At 41.6% G+C, this 26122-nt stretch overlaps 1 protein-coding gene across 6 annotated transcripts; it reads right to left on the bottom strand.

Moving 5' to 3' along the window:
* Nucleotides 1–2432: 2432 nt before the first annotated feature.
* Nucleotides 2433–26122, bottom strand: slc25a25.S (solute carrier family 25 (mitochondrial carrier; phosphate carrier), member 25 S homeolog). Of its 6 annotated transcripts, none has more exons than XM_041575233.1 (12): nt 25506–25644; nt 15256–15889; nt 9075–9201; nt 8240–8327; nt 7853–7885; nt 7605–7716; nt 6980–7138; nt 5944–6096; nt 5549–5656; nt 5298–5465; nt 5037–5187; nt 2433–3974 (listed from the first exon to the last, which is right to left on the bottom strand). In XM_041575233.1, the coding sequence occupies exons 2-12, from the start codon at nt 15451–15453 to the stop codon at nt 3790–3792; spliced, it is 1482 nt and encodes a 493-aa protein (XP_041431167.1). In that variant the 5' UTR covers nt 15454–15889; nt 25506–25644; the 3' UTR covers nt 2433–3789. The 6 variants fall into 6 exon arrangements, with proteins under 6 accessions (XP_041431167.1, XP_041431169.1, XP_018088234.1 ...); XM_041575235.1 differs by lacking the exons at nt 15256–15889; nt 25506–25644 and adding exons at nt 10566–10654; nt 11271–11880; XM_018232745.2 differs by lacking the exon at nt 15256–15889 and having other exon boundaries at nt 25506–26122.

Here is a 26122-nt window from a genome sequence, read left to right as displayed (position 1 = left end):
GATTTTTTAACAGTACTATTTAAGGAACATAAAAAAATAAAAGCTGCCATATAGTGGTAGGGAGGGCCTAGGAGGAATACTAGTGGCACACCTCTCCTGCTGAGTTCATCTCCTCCGCTCTCATTATACACAGTGAGTGATGTGCTGATGTCATGGAGACAACACAGAGCAAATAAAAGGCACTGGAGTGTTAGCAGCAAGGAGAAAAGGCTCCAGTTAACACCACTGCGTGTCAGTACAGCAGCCCCTGCTCTAGGACATTTATACCTTCTATTTAATAGGCATTCACTTGCCAGCAAAGCAACTGTACCCAACTTTATCTATCAAGCGCTTAACTGATGGAAGTCTGGAGTGTTGGGGGTTAATTACCAAAAGTATGTCACCCATTGCTTTGCCCTTTAGTGGCACAAAGGAGCTTCCAAATGCAGTCCCCATCCTCCAACAAAAATGCCTTTGCCTAAAAAAAATACACAAAAAGGCAAAAGTTCAGTAAGTTAAATACGCTAAATATAAATGTATGGGCCAGACTAATCTTCATAGTTTCCAGGGGCATAAAGGCAGGGTTCCACTGTATTCAACTTAAATACACTGACATTTCTAAATGACTTTATAATGGAACGTTGCTTAGAAGACCAGAAATTTTTCTTTTAGGAGACCAAAAAAAACCTTCTTGAGTGGTTTCCCCCATTAATATCCACATACAGTGTGACCTCCCTTGCTCCTTATTCTATGCTCAAAGGTTAATATATAGAATGGACCCCAATACTTTATCACTCTAAGCTTGGGGTTGGCATGTTGACATATACAAGGGGCCTTACCTTGGCTACACAGACGTCAGTTGGACAACTTTGCTCCCTCTATTACAATTCCTTGTTCTCCTGTTAGACCTCAGCTCTCTTCTACTCTGTACTATAAAGCACGAAAAAAATTGTTAGGGATAATTTACCTTTAACATATAGTATGGTACAAAATGGCCTAATCTTGGAAACGTTTTAATTAGTCTTCATTTTTTTTTTTCCATCGTTTTTTTTGTTCAGCTTTCAAATGTGGGTCACGGACCTCAGCAGCCACAAATAATAACATGTACTTTTTGTTCCTTATCATTCTATTTAGGCCCTCTTCTATTCACATATCCAAACCAGGGCCTGGTTACTAGGCTAAATTGGACCCTGGTAAGCAGGCAGTTGCTGAAATTCCAAGCTGGAGAGCTGCTGAACAAAAAGCTAAACATTCAACTACAAAAGTGAAGGCCAACTGCAAAGTGTCAGTATATCACTGTCCACATCATAATAAACTACCACTGAAAATACGAGTGATTCAGTTTGCCAGCCTTAAAGCCCTCTGTAGATTCCTACCACTTCAAACACAGGGTCAATCCCACCCTAAGCAGTTTAGTTTTTGTTTTGACATGAGACAAATATGTTGTTGTGCAAAAGGGGAAAGAACTAGGCTAATCTAGTGTAGGCTGGAAAGAATATAGAGACACCTTAGGTTTTTGAGGCAGGAATTTTCACATGTAGTGCACTATAAATGATCAAGACGTGTTGTGTGCAGTGTCGGACTGGGACACCAGGGACCCACCCAATAAATATTTATTTACTAAACCAACTGATCGAAATCAGCTGCTAGCGTATTATAGTTTTCATCCCCCAAAGGTTCATAAATCTATACCTTCCAGTCAGTTCACCAGGGTTTGTTGAATTACAAATGAACCATCCATGCTGGAACAGGATTTTACAAAAATGAAAAATTTTTTCCTTTTTCTCTGTAATAATAAAACAGTACTAAGATATAATATATCCTTATCGGAAGCAAAATCAGCCTATTGGGTTTATTTAATGTTTACATGTTTTTCTAGTAGACTTAAGGTATGAAGATCCAAATTACAGAAAGATCCATTATCCGGAATGCCCCAGGTCCTGAGCATTCTGGATAACAGGTCCCATACCTGTACCAATAAAAAAAGAATGATAAACAATGTATGACCTTTGTTGGTCAATAGATATTGTTTTGTTGATATTCCTGCAACCAACAGGGATAACCCAAGCCTATTATCTTTGCTTACTAATTAATGTCTGGTATTCACATAAAATAAGGAAACAGATGCTACAAACAGCAATGTCATTGGCTGATCGTTGTCCTTTCTATGCTCTGATGTAACAGCGCCCTGCAGTTACTCATTTCCAGCATTCATTGTGGCAGACTAAGTGCAAAGAACAATTCTCAGGAAACCTCGAACTCCAAGTTACCCATTAACAGACATCTGCTTCCTTCTCCTTGTAAGGATTTAGGCAGTTTCTTGCCGTCAGCCCAGTCTATCCGGTTTCAAGCAGGACGTACTGGAGTGGGAAAGTCTTGAGGCATGTTCTCTGCTCCATAACCAACCGGGAACGCAGACACAATAAAAAAAAAAAAGTCACAAGAACCTTTAGTACAATATAGAGAACTTTTATTTGACTGATTCTACAACAAGCTCTCATGGCATGTGTTCCATAGATTCCGCATTATAACAGGCAAGCGATTTCTTTTTTTTTGCATTGAATCTTGCTAACTATTCCATGGACTCATTCTCAATAGTTTTGGGAGCAGCAGAACTGAATGAAACAGGCCAAACTAAGAAAGGGGAGATAAAAAAAAAAAAAAAAGAAAGAAAAGAAAGCTGCATCATGCAATGGCGCCCTACCGGCTGCATTAGTACAGCACCAAAACCATTCACTCTAACTGCAAAGATAAGTTCCCTACTGCATAAAGTGCAACATTTCCTAGTGAGGTCCGAACAGATCAATAATCTGTTTGTGAAACTAAAAAAGAACAGCCCAATGACGTGAAATGTGATCTCAGTGACCCACTGATTTTCTGTTCCCCTCCCACCGCCAACATTCAACAGAAAGGTTAAAGTTTGTTTCTGCCACATAGCGAGAACTTTAGATTTAGGGCAGCGGTCATGGTGTACGGACAGACAAAGCGCTCGCTGCTCCACAGTCTGTCCTGACACTTGTCCTCAGCAAAAAGCATTGAAGCCTAAAACAATTTAGTGAAATAATAAAAAAAAGGCCACAATACTCTAATAATAATTAAACATTCTGTAAAAATAGCTCAATGTTAGATAATTCTTCTTCTTCTTAAATAAATATGTAATAAATATACAGGGCTAGGCAGTAAAAACACTGACATAAAGGAGGAATGTGAGAAATGTGTCAGTCTTGGGCATACTTGCTGGGAAGAGTCGCCCAAGTGCCATGTCAAAAAGGCAACATTCCAAGCAGCAAATGGGCCGAGTTAGGTGGTACTGCGCATTCATATATAGACGGGCACACATGGGTCACATTGCAGCAAATCACAAGTCTACAGAAGAAGCAAATACGCTGCATTCTCAGCATCAGACTCTCATCGCATACATACACAGAGGGCAAACAAGGAGCCTTCAAAAAAAAGACTATATACAAATATATATGTATATTAAAAAAAAAAGTGGGAGGTTTGAACGAGGATTTGTTAAAGATGACAAACTTAAAATATGGACCAAAACAGTCAAAATGTAAACAAAGCTCCAGCGTGGAAGATGCTACAGCCCCCCCCAAGCAGGGGGTGGAATGAGAGCGTTGTGCCAGGAGCTACTAGTGCTCTGAAGCAGCCTCGCGTCCCTGTGTCTCTGGGGATTATCACAGCTTTACTCAGTCGCTTAGTGTTAAACGCATTCACAGAATGAAGACGAGACCTTTCACATCCAGGGAGTTACAGCCCAAGAAAGCAGTCTAATGTCCATTAACAGTTTTCCACGTTCGCACATCACCGTGACTGTACTCCCAGAGTGAGCTTCAGATTTTCGTAGACCACGTAACTGATGCTGACAGCAGGGATCACCTTCATGAAATTGGGTGCCAGTCCCCTGTATAGTCCAAATGCTCCCTCGGTTTTCACAATGTGCTTGAACAGTTTGCTCATGGTCATCTGGGGGCCACCTTCAACAGAAGCTGCAGTAAAGCAAAGATATGGTAAGAAATAGCACTCCATCTCCAAATGACAACTCCAAGCAAAACCCTGCCAAAGAATGGGACTTGTAGTTCTGGAACACCCTAACAAGAAACAAACCATCCCAAACACCATACAAATCATTCTAGGTGTGGCACAACACCAATTACTATTACACCACACTATACAGGAATAATGCAGCTCAGACAGGAGATACAGGGATGCACATAGTGCGTTGTCATCTTTTGTTAAAGGACAAAACAAAACAGTTTTTGTAAGGGGGGGGTTAAAGGGATTCTGTCGTGATTTTTATGATATAGTTTTTATTTCTAAATTACACTGTGAATAATTCACTCTACAATATAAAATTTAATTCCTGAACGAGCAAGTGTTTTCAATTTATAATATTGGTGTGTAGGCAGCCACCTAAGGTAATTTTGCCTGGTCATCTGCTTTCGGAAAGAGCCAGCACTTTAGGATGGAACTGCTTTCTTGCAGGCTGTTGTAACTGAATGTGTCTCAGTTGGACCTGGATTTTTACTATTGGGTGCTATTCTTAGATCTACCAGGGAGCTGTTATCTTGTGTTAGGGAGCCGTTGTCTGGTTACCTTCCCATTGTTCTGTTGTTAGGCTGCTGGTGGGGGAAAGGGAGGGGGTGATATCACTCCAACTTGCAAAGAGTGACCGAAGTTTATCAGAGCACAAGTCAAATGGCATGGGGCAGCTGGGAAACAGACAATATGTCTAACCCCATGTCAGATTTTAAAATTAAATATAAAAAAAAATCTGTTTGCTCTTTTGAGAAATGGTTTTCAGTGCAGAATTCTGCTGGAGCAGCACTATTAACTGATGTGTTTGGGGGGGGGAACATTTTTTCACATGAAAGTATCCCTTTAACATGTTTATATTTGTATTCAAGTTTAGAACCAGGCCAGTAGTGAAGCAACTGGTTCCACCATTGACCAAGACCCATCAGCTGTCACGTGGCTGGAAATTGTAGTTCAGATCTGTCTGAAAGGCTATAGGTTGCTTGACATTCTCTAGTAACAAAGCTGAAGCTCACCTTCTGCCTGCATGCGTGTCCTGACGAGAGCTAGCGGGTAGCTGGCAAGTTGGCCACATGTGCTAGATATGGTCCCGCAGGCTAGCAAGACAAACACTCCAGGATCAGCACTGCTTGTGGCATACCGCTGCAGCCATGCATTCTTTAAGGTCTGACAAAAAAAAGTGGGTTGACTATTTGGTGGGACCACAGATAATCTTCATTAAGCATTCCTAAAGCTTCCGAAGAACAATATGAAAAATAAAGCCACAACTGTCTTACCTCATATACTGCCAAGTCAATGCCAGCATAGGGGATGATCCCCAACATATTTGGGACATATCCCTTATAGAATGCCGACAACCCCTCTTTCAGTAGCATTTTTTTGCCGCAGTCAAGCATGCCTTGATACTGGCCTGTCTTGCGTAGGGCCATACGAGTTTTCAGTACCTGTTGCAGGACAGAGTCTGGGATCAGTATGGATCAATGGCAGTTTATGACCACTGTGAAACTCTCAGAGAATAAAAACTCACCTCCATAGGGTAGATGCTGCTTTGGGCAATTACACCAGCAAGAGACCCAGCTACCAATCTCTCATGAATCCCAAGAGTCTCCTGATCGCTGCCAATAATACGTTTCATCTGCAAAATAAAAAAAAAAGGAGGAGGAGGTTAGGGGGTTCAAAGTCACTTTTATTGAAAAGAATAAATATTTATGCAATTCTAACAGAATACTATTATTATGCCACAGTATGAAATGGTTATCAGATTCCAAACAGGCTAGTTTCCCATATGAAAGAAGCCTTAGGCAAAAAGAGGAAGCCTGATTTGCATAGAACTATGGACCTCGCCCTTAAATTAAAGCCTTATCTCAGTCCTTTGTACCTGCATCAAATCTGAAAAACAGAACCATTCTAAAAATCGCTCACCTGCTCATATGCCATGAATTTGATTGCGGACTCTGGTGCAATTTTGATCACATTGATGCCGTTTCCTCTCCAGAGGGAGCGAAAACCCCCTTCCCGAATCATTTGGGTGAAGCCCCCCAGGATGGACATGTTGTTGCTGCGGGAAGCATGGACCTGACAAGGAGAACACGAGACAGATCAGAAACTGGGACTAATCTGGGGACAATGACTGCATTTTGTTTAGGAAAACAAGACATAATCCTAACAGGAGTGCTCAGTGTAAGCTTTATTAAAAATAAGCAGTCCTGGCAGATACGGATGTCGCAGAGTAGTGCCTGCGTCACCATTCTAATGCGCCATCAAAACATTGCCTATAAATAGGTCTGACAGTGAGAAAATTGCAGCTAAGATTTCTCCAGACTAAAATGGGCAGAACAAGCAGATCACACAGCCACAAGCATATTAGACGCTCCTGACTAGATTCAGTGTATTTAAAAGGTAATTGCAGGGGCACAGTAAAGCTAATGCAGCCTCTGACCTGAGGGGAAGCATTTTAGTGATCTGCCAAGTACATTGCACTTGAGACAAGACTCAACAGTCATAGCACTGCTAAACACTGATGCTCGATGCTTTCTTTTTTCCTTCACAGCAGCTATCGTTGGCAATACCGACACATTATATTTGAGACTATTTCTAATACCACTTTTTCTTTCCATCCTGTAATAAAATCCAACCCAGTCTCTGGTTAAACGGTGCACCTAACAAGAATTATAGGTAAAATGTTTGCCATAAAGGAGACCTGATCTCTGAACTGGGATAAATTATAAAAGTAGATGCAATTTGTACTGTGCAAAGTCCCCATTTTCTGTTTTATCTGTCATTAAGGTTAAGCAATGTTCTCTGCCTTTAGGAATGCATATTGTGTAAAGGCTGGAGCTGTCACCGTTTACAGTTCTACCTTCAACTTTTACCTATAGAGCTCAAAGCGGGAACCATGTGATGCTATAAAATGGATAGTGCAAAAATAATTACATTGACTAACTTTTTGAAAACGTACCTGCATTAGTACTTTGAGTCTGTCTAGAGGAGCTGTACAAGTTCGCGAAACAGCCCCTGCCCCTCCTCCAGCGACTAAGTGTCTCCACCACATTCCAGTCTGTTTCTCTTCTACAGTAAACTCATCTGGGACTATCAAGTTTTCTCCCACATCAAATATCTGTATAGGGATAAGAATAACTGAATCAGGTTCTGTTATTTCGGCGCTCAGCCAATGGCTGCAATCCATAACTCAGCACAAAAGGAGAGAAGAAGCCGCTGCTTTCTTTTTCTGTTAGGTATTGTGACTCAACAGTGTTCATGCAAACAACTTCAAATGAATATGAAAGGCATGCGAAAGGTGCTGCTATATTAATGGTCACTGGTAGCTGTAGGGGGTGGACCAAACCAGAGTGGACTGACAAGAACCAGTCATTCTGCATCCTGATTTGTCCCAAGTCTCGAAGGCTTGGCACTCCATTACAAGCAACTGCCAAATAAATATAATGGATACCTGACACATTAAGTAAACAAATATAAGAAAACGCCTGGAGACATTTAGCAGTTGAACTATAGCTCCCACTACAACTGGGTTGGATTATGGTTGAGCAAGTAAAGCAAAAACATAGCTCTGCAAATGAACCTACCGTTGAGTGCTTCCAGTAAAGGATGATCTCTGGAATATTCTCTGCTGGGTGCAAAAGGTGATAGTCTCTCCACTCATTCCAGTCAATTGTCATTGTTCCATTTTTATCCATGCTGTAAAACATAGACATAGGGACAGTCAGAAAGGGTGATCATTACTTCAAAGCCAGGTTATCATGCAGATAAAAGGGGATGCATTGCATAGAATGAGACACGTGGGGTAGGAGAGACAAGAGGAGGGCATACTTACTGAGTGACAGGACCCCAACGGCCAGTCCTAATTCTGACAGTCACACAGACAGAAGCAAAGAGGGGGAAACAGTACAAACAAAACAATTACTACTTTCTAGTCCTATACAAATTCAGTATTTTCTGGCAGCTGAAAGGTTTGCAGTGGTGCTTGAAATAATTCTGCCAATAGCAGCAGCTGACTAAGCCAGCTGTGTAAGTAAAGCAAGCCAACATCACACAAGTCCTCGAGCTATTTGGAGCAGTGTCAGGGTTATTGCATTACTCCCCTGGAAGGCTTCCCATCAAACGCAATGAGGTAACATAAGAGAGGGCTCAGCACGATAAAGGCACAGAGTACAGAACTAGGCCAAGTAAGATTCATTCAAATCACACCCCCCACACATACCTCATCAGGATCTTCTCTGCTTGCTGCTCAGATATGTTCACCCCCAAGTCTCGGAGGGACTGCATGATCTCCTGGGCATCGATTCGACCTGAGGGTAGAAAAAGGCAAGGACAATAGTTATAATAATAGAAACAACTTTCAGAAACATCTTGTAAAATAATTACAGCCACACAAAACAATTACAGATCCACTTATGAATTACTATACAGGTATGGGATCCGTTATATGGAAACCCATTATCCAGAAAGCTCCAAATTACCGACGAGCTGTCTCTCAGACTCCATTTTATCCACATTTTTAAAAATGATTTCCTTTTTTCTCTGTAATAATGAAACAGTAGCTTGTACTTGATTCAAGCTAAGATATAATTAATCCTTATTGGAAGCAAAACCAGCCTATTGTGTTTTTTTCATGTTTACATGATTTTCTAGTAGACTTAAGGTATAAAGATCCAAATTACAGAAAGATCAGTTATCCGGAAAACTCCAGGTCCTGAGCATTCTGGATAACAGGTCCCATAGCTGTACCATGTGTTACCAGAAAACATATGCGGTGCAGCTGTTTTATTCAAAGCTTATGGCAGCTGCAAAAGCTGAATTCATATATTTGCCATTTGTAGTAATAAAAGGAGAATAGCTTCTATAAATGAAAGCACTTCCCCTTTAAAAATGAACTATAAATTATATTTGCTTAATCAGACGGGTTTGGGAACATGATCCGGATCTGGTTACAGATATTATGTAACTTCTGCCCTTGTTGAACAGTCGCTGGTTTGTGTCTGTCTAAACATGCATATTCTGAAAGATCAAGGGATGCCGCAGTACAGGTGACTAACCATCATTTTTCTTGTCCAAGCTCTTGAAAACCAGTCGGAGCTTCTTCTCGTGATCACGGAGGTAGTGCACAAACTCTTCAAAGTCCAGCTGTCCATCCTGGTCTTTGTCCCCAGCTTTTACTATTTTCTGTTGGGAAGGGGGGGGGGAGATAATAATTAGTATTTCCTTCACAAGTAACTAATAAAGTCAGTTAAATTGAGAGATTGAAAAGGCTGAGATAGCACTTTTCTTATAGAACGTTCTGTCCACATGGGGAAGCTGGGAGCAACTGATAAGAAACAAGAGACAGAATGACTCATGGATAAGTAGAAAAGGAACAAGGAAACATTGGGGAGTCGATATGAATCAAAAGTAGGCAAAAGAACATATAAAACTGCCTGGTAACTAATGGGTTAATGGCTGCTGAAGGGGCCTCTGCCAGCCAGAGAGGGGTCAGAAGGATGAATTACAGTGACCTTTGTAAACTGTCTGAGCTACAGTCAGACGGCTCCCTCAAGGGACAGAGAGTACTGAAATCTAAAGATATTTGGCATTTGTCAAGTGTAAAAGCCCTGAATTCCCGGGCAAACCCACAAGGCACAAAGCACTAATAGGTACAAATAAAATATACAATACTCGTAAATTAGAAAATATTTTTGACTTAAGTATTTGCCTTATATTTAGAATGCTGCTTGGAATGTTGGTTCAATAATCGTCTCTAAAGACCACCTGTGAGTGCAGTGTTATATGTTGTGTGTATGTGTGCGTGTGTATATATATATATATATATATATATATATATATATCAGCAAACGCTCGCACTCTGATCCAGTCTTGAAGTCACTGTGGGTGCTGGGCCAAAGCTTTAGCATACAATGTTTAGATAGGGACCCGCACTCCAATGTTTCCGTGAAAAAAGGTTTTTATTTTAACTTGTGCATCCAACGTTTCGGCCCATGTTTGGGCCTTTATCAAGGATATATATATATATATATATATATTCCCCAAGTTTTATTTTTGAAAACACGGTCTTTTAAAAATAAAACTTAAATTTTAATTAGCAAGACCTGTGAGTGCGGATTCTTCTTGATATATTTCATTTAATTTGCTGTCTCTGCACCCAGGCACATTTACCGCAGTTATCAAGAGTGCCGGTATCAGAGTGAAATGGATATCTGTGTGTGTGTGTGTGTGTGTGTGTGTGTGTGTGTGTGTGTGTGTGTGTGTGTGTGTGTGTGTGTGTGTGTGTGTGTGTGTGTGTGTGTGTGTGTGTGTGTGTGTGTGTGTGTGTGTGTGTGTGTGTGTGTGTGTGTGTGTGTGTGTGTGTGTGTGTGTGTGTGTGTGTAGGTGTATGTATATATATATATATATATACATACATACATACATATACATACACATACACACAATCTCTAGATACCCCTACTCTACACAAAGAGACACCAGGGAGCCCCACTGAGGTTCTGCACAGAATGCAGTAAGTGGCCAGCAAGTGCCCAACAGTAACCTACCTGCCTCCACTGCCGATAGGTGGAAAACTCCTGGGACGGAATTAAAAGGCTCAGGCTGAAAATTGACTTCAGCTCGGAAGGGAGCTCATCTGACTCAAAATACTGGAATTCTGCCTGAGACTGGTCAAAAACGGGCACGTAAAGACTATTTTTGAAAACACGGTCTTTTAAAAATAAAACTTAAATTTTAATTAGCAAGACCTGTGAGTGCGGATTCTTCTGGATATATTTCATTTAATTTGCTGTCTCGGCACCCAGGCACATTTACCGCAGTTATCAAGAGTGCCGGTATCAGAGTGAAATGGATATCTATATGTATGTATGTATGCATGTATGTATGTATGTATGCATGTATGTGTGTGTGTGTGTGTATGTATGTGTGTGTGTGTGTGTGTGTATGTATGTGTGTATGTGTATGTGTGTGTATGTATGTGTATATATATATATATATATATATATATATATACACACATACATACATACATACATACATACATACACACACACACACAATCTCTAGATACCCCTACTCTACACAAAGAGACACCAGGGAGCCCCACTGAGGTTCTGCACAGAATGCAGTTAAGTGGCCAGCAAGTGCCCAACAGTAACCTACCTGCCTCCACTGCCGATAGTTGGAAAACTCCTGGGACGGAATTAAAAGGCTCAAGCTGAAAATTGACTTCAGCTCGGAAGGGAGCTCATCTGACTCAAAATACTGGAATTCTGCCTGAGACTGGTCAAAAACGGGCACGTAAAGACTCAGGCAGAGCATGGCGGAATCCAGAGGGCACAGGCTTATGTTGCCCTTGCAGCACCACGTTAGTTCCTCACTAAGAGCAAAAGCCGGCAATCCTAAAGCCTTGGGTGTCCAGTATGAGCAGCTATTGGCTGGGCTAGACCTACCCCTTCTCTTACTGCACAGACGTAAGCAACCAAACCGGCCTCCAAAACTCAGCCAATCCCCTTAAAGGAGATTTGCATCACTGCTTATTCTCCAGCCCTGTAAATCACATACACAGTGTGGGCTGCCAGGAGGGAGACACTAAAACAGCAGCTGAGGAAGCTCCCGGGGTAAGGGATGCCGCTTCCATGTGACAGAGTAATTCTAGATGTACAGCACAAGGTAAAGCACTCACAGCACATTTATAATGATGCCCCTGTGTCACTTGGATAAAGGTGGTCACATCTGAAGTGATATAAAGTAACCGCTCCGACTCACCGCAGTTTCTGTAAATTCAAAAGCCGGCAAATTGCTGATCAAGTCCAGGTGCAGGAACTTCGGCATCCCACGCCATGTGCAAATAGAGATGAAAAGGAAAGTAGATTCCGCACACCGGCTTGTCAGTTAAAAAACATCATCTTTATTCGACCATGTTAAAACACACGCTGCAGCGTGTGTTTTAACATGGTCGAATAAAGATGATGTTTTTTAACTGACAAGCCGGTGTGCGGAATCTACTTTCCTTTTCATCTCTATTTGCACATCTGAAGTGAGCCATACTGATATAATGAGCCAAGGCTTTTACATGAAGTCTATGCTGTATTCTATCAAGGCAAATAGAGAAAAAGCTGCTGTCCTTGTGCATTTGCAGGGACACGGACATAAAGTCACTCAGCATAAAGCAAATGAATCCAGGCAAAGCAAAGCCATCAGGCCTGTGCCACACACAGCATGTCCCCCACTGGCGTTGATACTTTGGAAACTGCGTAGCAAAAGCCAGTAGATATATATAGAAAAAAATACAGGGCTGGCATCTGCTACAGTGTTTCCATGGACAGAACCAGCAGTGCAGAAAGACAGGAAAAAAAATACTGTTTCCCTTTACAAATACTGTATGTGGGGAAATTTGGTTAGAATGAATTCTTTAAAGGGGTTCAAACACTTTTTCCAGTTCAGTTGGTTTCAGATTGAATTAAATGACTTTTTCCAATTACTTTCTATTTTCTGTTTGTGACTGCTTTTCTAAAATTAAAGTGTAAAGTTTTGTTTTTCACCTTCTAAAGCAGTTCTGGGGGGTTCGCCGACTCTTTAATGGGGTGGTTCACCTTTAAGTTTACTTTTAGTATGTTACAGAATGTTACAGAATGATTTATTCTAAGCAATTTTTCAATTGGCCTTAATTTTTCATTTTTAATAGTTTTTGCATGATTTGCCTTCTTCTTCTGACGCTTTCCAACTTTCAAATGGGGGTCACTGATCCATCTAAAAACAAATGCTCTGTAAGGCTACAAATGTATTGTTATTGCTACTTTTTATTATTCATCTTTCTATTCAGGCCCTCTCCTATTCATAATCCAGTCTCTTTCTCATACCAATGCATGGGGAATTTGGACCCTAGCAACCAGATTTTGCTGAAATTGTAAACCGGAGAGCTTCTGAATAAAAAGTGAAATAACTTAAAACACACAAATAATAAAAAATGAAAACCAATTGCAAATTGTCTCAAAATATCACTCTCTACATCATACGAAACATTAACACAAAGGTGAACAACCCCTTTCTACTGTTCTAAATTGATACATTTAGTTGATACATTTGTTATCTTTGTCCCTGCCCAGCAGAATCCCCGAGTTTCATTACAGGCAGCAGTTAGAATCGATACAATAGTTGCTAATATTCCACAGATGCTGCCGAGAAATGCATCATCTAAATGAAGCAAATTTTAACAGTTGATTAATGGATCACTGAGCTGCCAAACCAAAACCACAAAACCAAAACAGCTGGATTGAAAAAAAGTGTTTGGAAGGTGAACAACCCCTTTAGTTACAAAAGATTGCATTTGGGGGGGGGGGTTACAACCCTGATTAACAGCTAATCACATAGGTTTTGAATGGAGGTTGGAAGACTGTCCCCCATATGCAAATAATAATTGAACTTACAGAACAGAGGGCATGTGCTCCTAATGCATGGTAAAACTATTGCTGAAATGAGGCAAGCACAGCAGAATATGAAGCAGAAGTTAAGTGCTGCAGTTCCAATGTGCACTTTGCCAGACTACAAATCCCATAATGCACTCTGTTCCCATCATTCACTCCTAGGTAGTGTCTAGCTAGGTAATAAAGAAGGAGGACAATGGTCTCTAAACAGCTCTCCCTGAAGTCAGTAGCAGTTTATGATTTATACACACACTTGATTTACAGCCTTGTGCCTTTATATCAGTGGTTGTTGGATGCTTCTGGCTCAAGACCAACCTTTGTTTAGGGTAGGGCTGCCACCTTTTCTGGAAAAAAATACCAGCCTTCCTAGATATTTATGTTTTTTCCCCCTATTAATAACATTGGGATCAACCATCATGTAAAATACCGGCCAGGTGGCAACCCTAGTTTAGGGCCCCCACCTTAACTCATGACAAGGTTACAGCTACTGAGCAAATAAGTGTTTACCTTAAATTAAATATTCAAATTGGCTTACTAACAGTGTTTTTAAGGGATCTACAAAACACACAGACCCCCCCCCCCCAAGGGTGGCCAGCCAAAAAGTATGGGAACCTCTGCTTTCTCAGTTCAACCACCAGAGAAAAGGGAGCAGAGAAGTCCAATAGGGTAACATTATATTAAACAACCTTTGTGAAATGCATGGAATACTCAAGGGATAATATACAAGAAAAAAAGGGGATGGCTTGGAAACTGGGGCCCAAACTTTGTCCAAACTGGAAGCAGCACAATTTGTCTATGGGTTCGCACACTCCCAAATATAAGGATTCAAAGACAAGAGTGGTATATATAAAAGAGAATGTTTTACTTTTATGCAAAATAGATAAAGGGAACAATTTAATGTTGAATTAACAAACGTTATGCATATAAATAAGCGGATACACCTAACAAAAAAAAATTAGAATAGCCTCAGGTCACAGGACAGAGGCCCAGTTAATGATTAAGAGATGGGACATCTTGTGATGTAAGCTCATCGAGATTAAGCAAGCAGATGACAGATAAAGGACATTATAGGATCTAGAATCCTCAAAGCCCACGTGAGGCCGGATGGACCAGCGCCTCTAACCTTCATTTTCCAATGGAAAAAACCTGCTCAATCCTTGGGTGACGCGACGGAAAGAAAAAGAAAACCCAATCTCCCAAGGATATTGACACAGATACCTGCTGGTGTCAAAGTGCTGAGAAACTAGTCGGAATGGAGAATGTTCTAGAGTTTGTCTGCATAATGAATGAGAAAACCATTAGATCTATGCGAGATTGGGACAAGAAGTGGACACTTTGGCTGCATGCTGTGCAACACAAGGCAGATCTTTATTGCGGTTGATATGCCCTTTGCAGTTGACAGTGCAAAAAGAGTAAATGAGCCGTGGATGTGCAGCAGAGGGTTAAATTCACAACCCTAAATGTCCCAGCTGCTTGTAAACTGCCAGCTAGCTATGCCTGGTGGGAATTCTGGAAGTAGTAGTTAAGCTGGAGGTTACCTTATGCTTGTCTTTGCATATAAAGCAGGTCTGCGTGGCTCCGGCTTGCCACATACATACATACATACATACATACACATACATAGATAGATAGATAGAGAGAGATAGAGAGAAGAGAAGAGAGAAGAGAAGAGAGAAGAGAAGAGAAGAGAGAAGAGAAGAGAAGAAAAGAGAAGAGAGAAGAGAAAGAGAGAGAGAGAGAGAGAGAGATATGAATCGGTGAAGAAGTTTGGGGATGTAATGCCAAGCATGGGTGTCTGATCAAGTATTACCTGCTGCAGCAGCAACTTTCTTGGTTCCACCACCATCAGGATAACTTGCTCCTGACCCTCCTTCCCAGGCTCACAAGGACACTGTAGGCCTGGCTTCTCTGTGCCCTGGCAACTATTTGGTGTCTCATTGGCATCCGAGTCTTTGCAGACTGCCCAGGGCAGATGCCATGTTATAAAGTCCCAGATTCCCTGCAGCATCTCAATGCCCTGGGCAGTTAAGGACCCAATCTACGGCAGTGTCACACACCCAAACTTCAGCCTTCACTTATAATAACAAACAATTGAAAAGGAGCTGGAGCACAGACCAGACGCCACACCTAAAGCCTCCCCTTCCCACACTCTGCAGATGAAAACGCAACTAAACCTGAAGCCGGCTGCTTCAAGTCTGCATACACACTGCAGCAGGGTCCCAGCCAATCACGGCCCTGGACATTAACATGTTCATTATTCAGACCATTGAGCATCCTGGTATCAGAGAGGAACTGCCTACACCCCTCATGGACCAACAGGAGAAATCACATCATTGAGCTGAATCTACAGATCTCGGCCAATTGCTGTGAATGCATGCCGGCACGGTTCCAGTCTGGAGGAGCTGCTCAGTAGTCTGTACAGCAGTACAGGGAAGGCAAAAATCCTGAAATGAAACAGTAGACAGGGATTGGCTCTGTGACTACACACAATTACAGGAGACTATGCTGTCCTTATTACATAGTTCCCTATCCAAATGGAATAACGGTCATCCCGAGGGATCTTCTTACAGAGCTGGAAATGAGCAGCACATTGGCCATCACACTGGCAGCCTGGTACTTGGCATTCAAGTCAGGCCCCTCTCGGTTACAGAAATCCATCACGTGCCCAAATGGATGCTTTTTATTTCAGGCACACTAAGAATAAAAAGGGCTATCACACCAGGCCAGGGCCTCTATAATAAAAAACCTAATTCTTTGACAAACAGACGGCCTTTTAGCAGCAAAAGAACTTACAGGAAAAAGGTTTTCAAAAAAAGGGGAAATATAGCCTATCTGGCCTTGAAAAGGTTAATTCAGAGCATTTAACCCCATCCCTTCATCTGAGCAGGCAAGACAAGAGGCAGGCACATATATTAGTACAGTTAGTACTGAGAGACATCTGGTTCTAAGAGATTAGAGCAAGCCTTGCTTTATGGCGTGAGAAGTGCATCATATACAGATTGGAAGCTCGACATTTAAAGGGAACTAGCATGAAAAAAGCTAGATCAAATGAAGAAGCAATGCGTTTATCAAGGATACCAATGCCCTAAACATAGTTGCGGTAGAATCAGTGGCGATGGTGTGGCTTAAGCCATGCCAAGTGTACCAAGTTCTAAGCGGGTGAGGATACATATCAGAGGGCATTAATAAGGGCTTAATGATTCCATGGAGGATAGGACCAAAGCACAAGCAGATTACATATTGATCTCTACATCTGGTCCCTGTTACTCCACCGAGTTGATGTGAACCCCATAAATCAGCAAGTCCCAAACTAGGGGGTTAACCCCCACAACCCAAGGAAGTGAATGACACGTAACCACTCAAAGAACTAACTTAAAGTGATACTGACACTAAAAATTTTATTTCCAAAATATTAATCTACATGAAAAGTTACCTATAGGTCATCATTTTATGCTTTTGTAAGTAATTGTCACTTGAAGTTCCTAAACCGGTCTGTTTTGCCAACCTGACTGCCCCTTCTCAACCTGTCAGTTAGAGTTTCTAAAACTAATGGAATATTGCTTCACAAATATGCCAGACCTCTCATAGAGGAACAGGGTAGTAAGAACGGTAATATAAAAGCATCAGACAAATACTGTTATGGCAAAATTATAAATATCATTCAAAGATAATGTTATGATAGGTATTAAAAAGGGTTATTTTCTGATGTCAGTATCTCTTTAATAGAGGAGACTGTGGGGGTGGGCCACTGCTTATTTACTCTCGAATAAATAGTTATAGGATCCATTATCCGGAAACCTCTTTAATAGAGGAGACTTGGGGGGGGGGATCACTGCTTATTTACTCTCGAATAAAGTTATAAGAGCCGTTATAAATTATTTCCTTTTTCTCTGTAATAATAAAACAGAAGCTTGTACTTGATGCCAACTAAAACATAGTTAATCCTTATTGGAACAAAACCAGCCTATTGGCTTTATTTAATGTTAACATGATTTTCTAGTAGACTTAGGGTATAAAAACCAAATTACGGAAATATATTTTATGTGGAAAGCCCCAGGTCAGGAGCATCGTGGATAAAAGGTCCAATACCTTTATATGAATACTGCTGTCAGAATATTCTGCCTGAGTCCTGCGCTACACAGTATCAAACAATGAGAAGTATTTTAATGTCTTCTCTAATGACAATCCTATTTGTTGGCTGCCGTCAGGGTCACACATCTGCCAGGTATGTACTTGGCAATCAATGCTGCTCCTATAGATGGAGCTTGATGCTCATTAAAGCAGAGAACAGCATATAGATAGAAATTTAATGGCATGATGTGTAGCACATATAAAATGCCTGGTAGACATGTAACATATGGTGTACGACATGTGACATTGCCTATCGAAGGCCAATATACTGTATGCATTGTGTTCTACCAGAGGCTGCACATGTATCCCACAATCTAAACGCTCTTCACTGGCAGCTGATGCTTCCTATATATATATCTGTATTGGAAAGATATAGATCTGTATTGGAAACATATAGATCTGTATTGGAAACATGGCCCACCCAGGGGAAAGCTCTTTCTTAAAATCACTTTCATTGGGAGGGGGGTTCCAATGTGTTAGGGGTTCTATCCCTTTAACACGGTCATCTCTTCCAATGTCCAAGCAATGTTCTGAATGTAACGTTACAGTTTGGACAATGAAGAGGATCACAAGCACATTGGCAGAGATGGCGACACAGATCTCAATCCAGTTCACAAGTCATACAACTTAAATCAAGCAAGTACCATGCCTACGCAGATTTTGTACAGGAACTGCCTAAAGTATTTACATATTGGACATTTTTTTTATTCGTATTACCTATAGGTGTGACCTTTATTCTTTCAACATGAAAATGCTTCCATAAGTCTGTTTATTCTGCGCTCCGTCTACATTTGCCTTAGCAGAGCAAGATGGCATGTTTGAGTACCTGAGTCAGTTGATGATTATTCAGACAAGTATGTGCTTAGGTTCCAAAGGTGGCCAAACACAGGCCGATAAAAGCCGCAAAAAGACCAAGTCAGTAGCTTATTGGCCAGTCTAAGGGGGGCTCCGACGGGCTTCCCCAATCGATATCTGGACAAAAATCAGTCAGATGTCAATCAGCCAGGTTTAAAATTTCCCGTTGGATCAAAGATTAGTTGGTTGATGTGGTCCTCGATCCAACCGGCTGTATTTTAGGGCCCACAATCAGATCAGCCAGATATCTCCCACCTGAAAGTAGGCATATCGGGGAGAGATCTCTGCATGCATGGCCACCTTTACTCTCCAGGCTTTTTGCACCGCCGCCATAACTTGGCGAGTTTGGATTTTCTTGGAAAGGCTTTCTACAACTGAGGTTGTACTGACCAGAGGAGACTTAACTTAGGTAGGGATCTTCTGGCTGTGCCTTCAGGCAGTAGATCCCTGGTGGTACTTGCTACTTACAAGTACACATACGCCATGGCAGCCAATCATCTGGAAGCCAGTGTAAACACCGGGATCAAACGACCACAGCCCTATTGGGTTTAACACGCTTGGTATCCGTAAAATTACCTTGATTTCATTTGTCCTTTAATCATGCGCTAATTATGGGGTAGAAGCATAGTAACCAAGGAGATTTTCATGTGCACTTTCTCTGTGTAAAACAGACCGCTGGTAGATCATCCTTGGGCAGATACAATAACTCACATCCAGGTCACGTTCCGAGAATGATGGTATCAAGTCACACTGTGCTCTACAAAAATTGTGACTCACTACACAATAACGCCACGGCTCAGAGGGTGTGTCCGAGTCAGAGAGATACCCACCCAGGAAATCTTACTCCCATCCATTTCACACCCCTTCATGAGACTGAGATGGGCCAATGCAGACAACTCGAATATAAAAAGGACACATTTTAATGAAGTATTAATATTCCTGTTCCACAAGGCATTAAGGCCTATCCAATTCATATTCCAGTCTCTTATTCAAATCAATGCAGGGTTGCTAGGGTCATTTGGACTCTAGCAACCAGAAATTGCAAACGGAACAGCTGCTGAATAACTCAAAAACCACAAATAATAATAATAATAATAAAAAAATGAAAATTGCAAATTGTCTCAGAATATCATTCTCCACATCATACTAAAAGTTAGTTTAAGCACAAGAGAGCAGGGTCATCTCAAGGAGTGAGGCCCTGCCAGTGCCCTTTTAGAAAAAAATGTCCTTTATAACTTTTCAAAATTAATACAATTTGCCATCAGTTTAACCCAGAAACCTGCATTTATTAGAAGTACAGGGATGGGATCCGTTATCCGGATCTCCCATAGACTCTATGTTATCCAATTAATACCAGATTTTTAAAAGTGATTTCCCTTTTCTCTGTTCTAAAACAGTAGCATGTACTAAGATATAATTCATCCTTATTGGAAGCAAAACCAGCCTATTGGGTTTATTTCATGTTTACATGATTTTCTAGTAGACTTAAGGTATGAAATTACAGAAAGATCCGTCATCCAGAAAACTCCAGGTCCCATGCATTCTGGCTAACAGGTCCCATACCTGTATATACTTTTCCAAATGATCCGATAATCTCAACAGCCTAACCCTACAGCACATTAGTTCATAGCAAAGCAGTGCACCATCTGTTCTCCTTCAGATACTGGAAATCCATTTCCCACAGGGAGTTTTAACACCCATGGGAGACTGTTTGCTCAGCTCAGTAACTAGCAAGGAGATGTCTATGAACACCTAACCCAACAACATGTAAACACAGACAGAGAAAAATGCCCAAAATCAGCATGTGCAATACAGTTATGGGACCGGTTAGCCAGAATGCTCAGGATCTGGGGTTTTCCAGGATAATGGATCTTTCTGTAATTTGGATCTTTATAGCCAAGTCTACTAGAAAATCATGTAAACATTAAATAATCCCACTAGGCTGGTTTTGCTTCCCATAAGGATTAATTATACCTTAGTTGGTATCAAGTACAAGCTTATGTTTTATTATTACAGACAGAAAGGAAATCACTGGAAAATGGAAATTCTGGATAATGGGTTTCCGGATAATGGATCCCATATCTTTACTAATGTACAGGTACAGTGCTACTGTGCCCTGTTCATAACCCATAGCAACCAGGACAGCACAAGTTCAACACCAAAATCCAGATGCAGATTGGTTGCTATGGGTGACTGTTGCTGTGTCACTTAACACATAAAATACATCCTGGTTTATGCCCCGAGGGGTAGTATTTTGGGCTCAAGGAGGGAGTGTATGACCTGTTTAACAAGTTAATACAGAAACCCATAGAGCCGATTCCCGGAACAGCAGGTCCATCCCCAGGCCCCGCTTATATACAATGAGCTGCTTGACTGGGCAATGAATGGAATGGCAGCAAAAGAAAAACTGTACTGTCGAATACTGGCTTATGAGAGGCCAATGTAGGGCATTAATGGCTTCCCTGCAATCTTCCAGTTGTCGCTAAATTGCAACTCTAAAAGCCCACTGAGAATAGAAGAAATGCAGTCTGCCCAGTCCCGTCCTGAGGGGCTTACAGGCCAACAATGGAATGCTGTACAGCTGTCTCACACTGCATTGAGATGCTGGTGAAATTAGGCCCCCTCTCCATTTCACTCTACAGCTCTACTCTACCTTAAGCTGCCCATAGATGTTGAGATTTTTAAAAGATCCGATCGTCATCATGAGACCACGATTATCTCGGAACAATCGTACGAATTGTCTGTCAACTAAAAAGACCAATTTGCCAGGAAAACAAAGGGGAGCTGCCTGCTTGGCCCTGCAAACATAGATAGATTGCACTGGGACCCACAAAGATTTTTTAACCTGGCCAATCCATTTCCTGACAGATGTCGGCCGAAAAATCGTAAAATGTTCGATTGTTCAAATCCCACTAACCGCACAATAATTTTGAAGGATTGGTCGGACCTCGCTAAAATCGGTTGTTCGCAAAGAGAAATCTTTGCGTCTATGGGGAGCTTAAGACTTAAGGTATGAAGATCCAAATTAAGGAAAGATCCATTATCTGGAAAGCCTTTGGTCCTGAGCATTCTGGATAACAGTACTTGATCCCAACTAAAATATAATTAATCCTAATTGGAAGCAAAACCAGCCTATTGGGTTTATTTAATGCGTACATGATTTAAGATATAAAGATCCAAATTAGTGAAAGATCCATAATCTGGAAAACCCCAGGTCCCAAGCATTCTGCATAACAGGCCCCATACCTATACCAGTATTTATAGGTCTGAAACCCAGCGAGCCACTTACTTATGCCACGTGAGACATGGGAGCACATACTCTGCCTTGTGGCTTTTGGGTCGGTAAAGTAAATAAGTCATGAGTGATAAACACGGCACTCTCACCCGCGATGAACCTCATAAAAATAACAGCTGGTGTCACACTGGGACAACACAGTCTAAAATGGGGTAACTAGTGTAAAGTAAGTGCAAAACACATCCCTACTTTAAGTGGATGCAAAATAAGCAATTGGCTTAGGGCTGATTAGGGGTTACCAGTGGTAACCAATTGGCTTTGAGAAGACTACTAAAATATGGAAAATGTGGTTGCTACAGACAGTTGCACTAGAGCAATTTCCCACCTATGTTATTAAATCAGCCCCACAGCGACCAGGGAGAGATGCTGCAGTGCCACAATCAATACATCGAAATAGAAATCCTGACACTGATAAACTGCTCTTCTTCATTAAATCAGCTGAGTCCAGAGGAAAGCAGCAGTCTCAGCAATGTCATGTGACAAAACAGTTGACTCAGCAGCAGGGTTCAGTTTCAGGTGTTTGGGCCTATTACGGACTGAATACCCGAAGCACCCAGAGAACTGCCTTGTTTGCGACTACTAGTAACACAAATTTAAAGGGGTGGTTAGTATGCTAGAGAATGGCTAATTCTAAACAACTTTTCAATTGGGCTTCATTTTTAGTTCCAGTTTTTGAACTATTTGCCTTTTCTTTTCTGAATGTTTCCAGCTTTCAAATGGGGGTTACTAATCTAAAAAAAAAAAAGCTTTGTAAGTCTACAGATTCACAGTTATTGCTACTTTTTATTACTTATCTTTCGATTCAGGCCTCTCCTATTTCTAATCCAGTATCTTATTCAAATCAATGCATGGTTGCTAGAGTAATTTGAACCCTAGCAACCAGATTGCTAAAATTGCGCACAGGAGAGCTGCTGAATAAAAAGATAAATAACTCAAAAACCACAAAAAATAAAGAATGAAAAACAATTGCAAATTGTCTCAGAATATCACTCTCTACATACTAAAAATTGATTTAAGGACGAACAACCCCTTTACGTGCCAACATGCTGAACAATAGAAAGGTGTATATATGAAAAATGCAATAAACGGACTATTGTTTCCTTTGTAAGGAGCAAAGTACCCCCGGGCTGCTCTGGAAACTCATTATCCAGAAAGCTACAAATTACGGAATGGCTGTCTCCCATGTTTTCCAAATAATCCAAATTTATTTTTTAAACAATTTCCTTTTTCTCTGTAATAATAAAGTAGCTTTTACTTGTTCCCAACTAAGATATAACTAATCCTTATTGGAAGCAAATCCAGCCTATTGGGTTTATTAAATGGTTACACGATTTTCTAGTAGACTGAATCCAAATTACCGAAAGTTCCATTATCCGGAAAGCCCCCGGTCCCATACCTGTAGTTATCTACAAGTCTTATGTAACACTGGCAGGTACATTTTGTACACTTGCCCTATAAAGGCGAGGTAAATTAATTTAAATTAAATTAACCCTCTGGCTGCCTGTGACTAGGAACAATTTAAGACTTTCAGTGATGTTATTCTGCAGATTGAGCTATTTGGTAAAATCTTGTATGCATAAACATTCTTTGAGCTTCATGACCCAGTGTCTAAGCCAGTGATCTCCAACCAGTAGCTCGTGAGCAACATGTTGCTCTTCAACCCCTTGGATGTTGCTCTCAGGGTCCTCAAAGCAGGTGCTTATTTTTGAATTCCAAGCTTAAAAGCAAGTTTCAATTGAATATAAACTAAGTATAGTGCCAAGTAGAGCCTCTTGTAGGCTGCCAGTCCACAAAGGGGCTACCAAATAGCCAATCACAGCCCCTATTTGACACCCCAAAGGGACTTTTTCATGCTTGTGTTGCTCCCCAACTCTTTTTACATTTGAATGTGGCTCACAGGTAAAAAAGGTTGGGGACTCCTGGTCTAAGCAATGTGTGAATAAAGAGAGGAAAGGTTTGTTTAGAGTGGCTGCAGGGTATAGCTGCCTCCTCTTGTGTTTGGGCTGGGGGGTGGGGGAACCTGGCGTCATTAGAATCTTCCTTTTAAATGAAGTGACTAATCACTGAGATGTTCTCGACATTCCAGAAATAGAAGCCTTGAGCCTCATCTGTCCATTTGGGAGACCTCACAGAAAGAAGTGGAAGCTCTGTGGCAAATGGCATCTTTGTTATTGTCATTGTGCACAGAGCAGAACGGCTACCTGCCATACTTTCCGCCCAGCTTGAGGCAATACGCTGCTGTCTACAAAAATCGTGTTTGCTGTTAAACATTAGAATGTATCCAAAGTCAGATGCTTTCCATGCATTTAAATAAACAAACAATCATCAGACAGTCAATACATTAACATGCGTCTAACTATCAATATCACAGGATATTGTAGCTAAAACATGATGAATTTCATTTTTAGCAGCTTAAAATAAAGTGCTGCTGGTCTACGTATCATGGTGCAGAGCAAAGCTATCCGATTATGCAACAAGAGATCCTGCTTCTGCACACATACAGGCTTAAAATGTGATTAAGTGGGCTAAAAGAGGAACCTTTGGTAATGCAACCAACAGAAAGGTTTCATTTTACATTTTAGTCTACTACTTCCATTATGTCATGTGTCTCAGCCACATGACACCTTACCAGGCCATCCTGAGCAGTAGGCCCGGACTGGCAGCCTGTGGGTTTGGCAAATGCCAGAGGGGCTGCTGTAAGATGCCACAGACACACGCTATTTATTGGTCCAGCGGGGCTGTTTTGAACCTGAAATTCCAGGGCCTATACTGAATCCCATTCCAGACCTGTTGAGCAGTGAGTAGGCTCTGAAGACCATAAGGCCTATGTAGGGTTGCCACCTTTTCTGGGAAAAAATACCAGCCTTCCTATATATTTATCTTTTTTCCCTATTAATAACATTGGGATCAACCATCATTTTTACCGGCCAGGCCAGTAGAATACTGGCCAGGTGGCAACCTTAGCGGCAGCCCTAGTGACAGGTAGGGTTGCCACCTGGCCGGCAAAAATGATGGCTGATCCCAATGTTATTAATAGGGAAAAAAGATAAATATATAGGAAGGCCAGTATTTTTTCCAGAAAAGGTGGCCTATGTCACACAGAAAGATTAGTAGCTGCTACTTGTAGCTGAATAGTAATAGGCTTTTTGGGTAAAATATATGTGTAACAGTTCTTCAGCCACATAGACCTATTCCTAACTACAAGCCTCCAATATCAATGACAGGACTAAACAGTAAACACTGCTGCTCTCTTCCTTGATACCCGTGCCTTGTGTATTGGCAGCTGCTACATCTATAGCTGCCTAGAAATAAGATTTGCACCTACAAGTCACAGTTGACCCCAGTTCTAGACAGCTGCAAGCAACAGCTACCGTGGCGTGTCAGAGGACAGAGACAGACTACAGAACAGGGAGGAAATGTACATTAAAGAAAAACAACCATTTTTAGAAATGAAATAGAATCTTTTGCCCAAAAACTGATTTTTTTTTTGCACAATTGAAAGCTATAGAATTCTAAGCACATTTCCAATAAACGTTACACTTATTAAGGTAATTGTAATGATTATTAAAATATTAACTTTTATTACAAGCAGTTTTTGGGTGGAGTTCCCCTTTAAGGTTATAAGGCCGGGAGTATATGGAGTGGCGTAACCCATAGCAACCAGTGATGTAAAATGAAATATAAATGCATGCTTAGGGCCTGCTCCCTTATGCACCACTTGGTATTTCCCAGCCCCCTTTGAGCACTTGGTATTTCCCAGCCCCCAGCAAAATGCTCACCCTTAGCTCCAGCTCAGTGCGATGCACCCCGAGGCGCTTGAGTCCCACTGCCAAGTCATTCATACAAATGGCTCCATCCTTGTTGACGTCCAACTCCTGGAATAGGATATGCAGGCGTCTCTCGTGCTCCGGTCCCCCACACAAAAGTCCACCGCACGGATCCGCCGCCAAAGCAGCAGCCAAGGAAGGAGAGGCCGGGGTCTCGTGGGTATGCGGCGCGCCACCCACAGTGTCACACTGGCAGAACACTCCGCTCAGCAGCGGCGACACCAGCGAACGAGGACGTGCCATAGACCAGAGCGGCAAACCAGTCGGAGAAGGGAGGATGCGACAACGGAACCGGGAATCTACTTCTTACACTCAGTCAGGCGCCGGCAAATGGCAGAAAGAATGACGCGTGCACGTGACGTAGCCATTCCCACCAACCCTGTCCAAATGCGCCCCCTCCCCAAACTTCCAATCAAATCACGCCCCAAGGAAAGAGGAGGAGCCGACGAGGGACGCGCGTAGTTCATTGGCTACTGACGCTGGCTATGAAGATTATTTTAGTCAAATAGACGCGCGAATTTAAGGAGGGAAATGCTACGCTGACATTTACCTCAGCAAAGTCGTGATTC

The sequence above is a fragment of the Xenopus laevis genome, chromosome 8S (assembly GCF_017654675.1).
Source record: "Xenopus laevis strain J_2021 chromosome 8S, Xenopus_laevis_v10.1, whole genome shotgun sequence".
Classification (NCBI taxonomy): domain Eukaryota; kingdom Metazoa; phylum Chordata; class Amphibia; order Anura; family Pipidae; genus Xenopus; species Xenopus laevis.
This window is presented reverse-complemented; position numbering and strand designations above follow the sequence as displayed.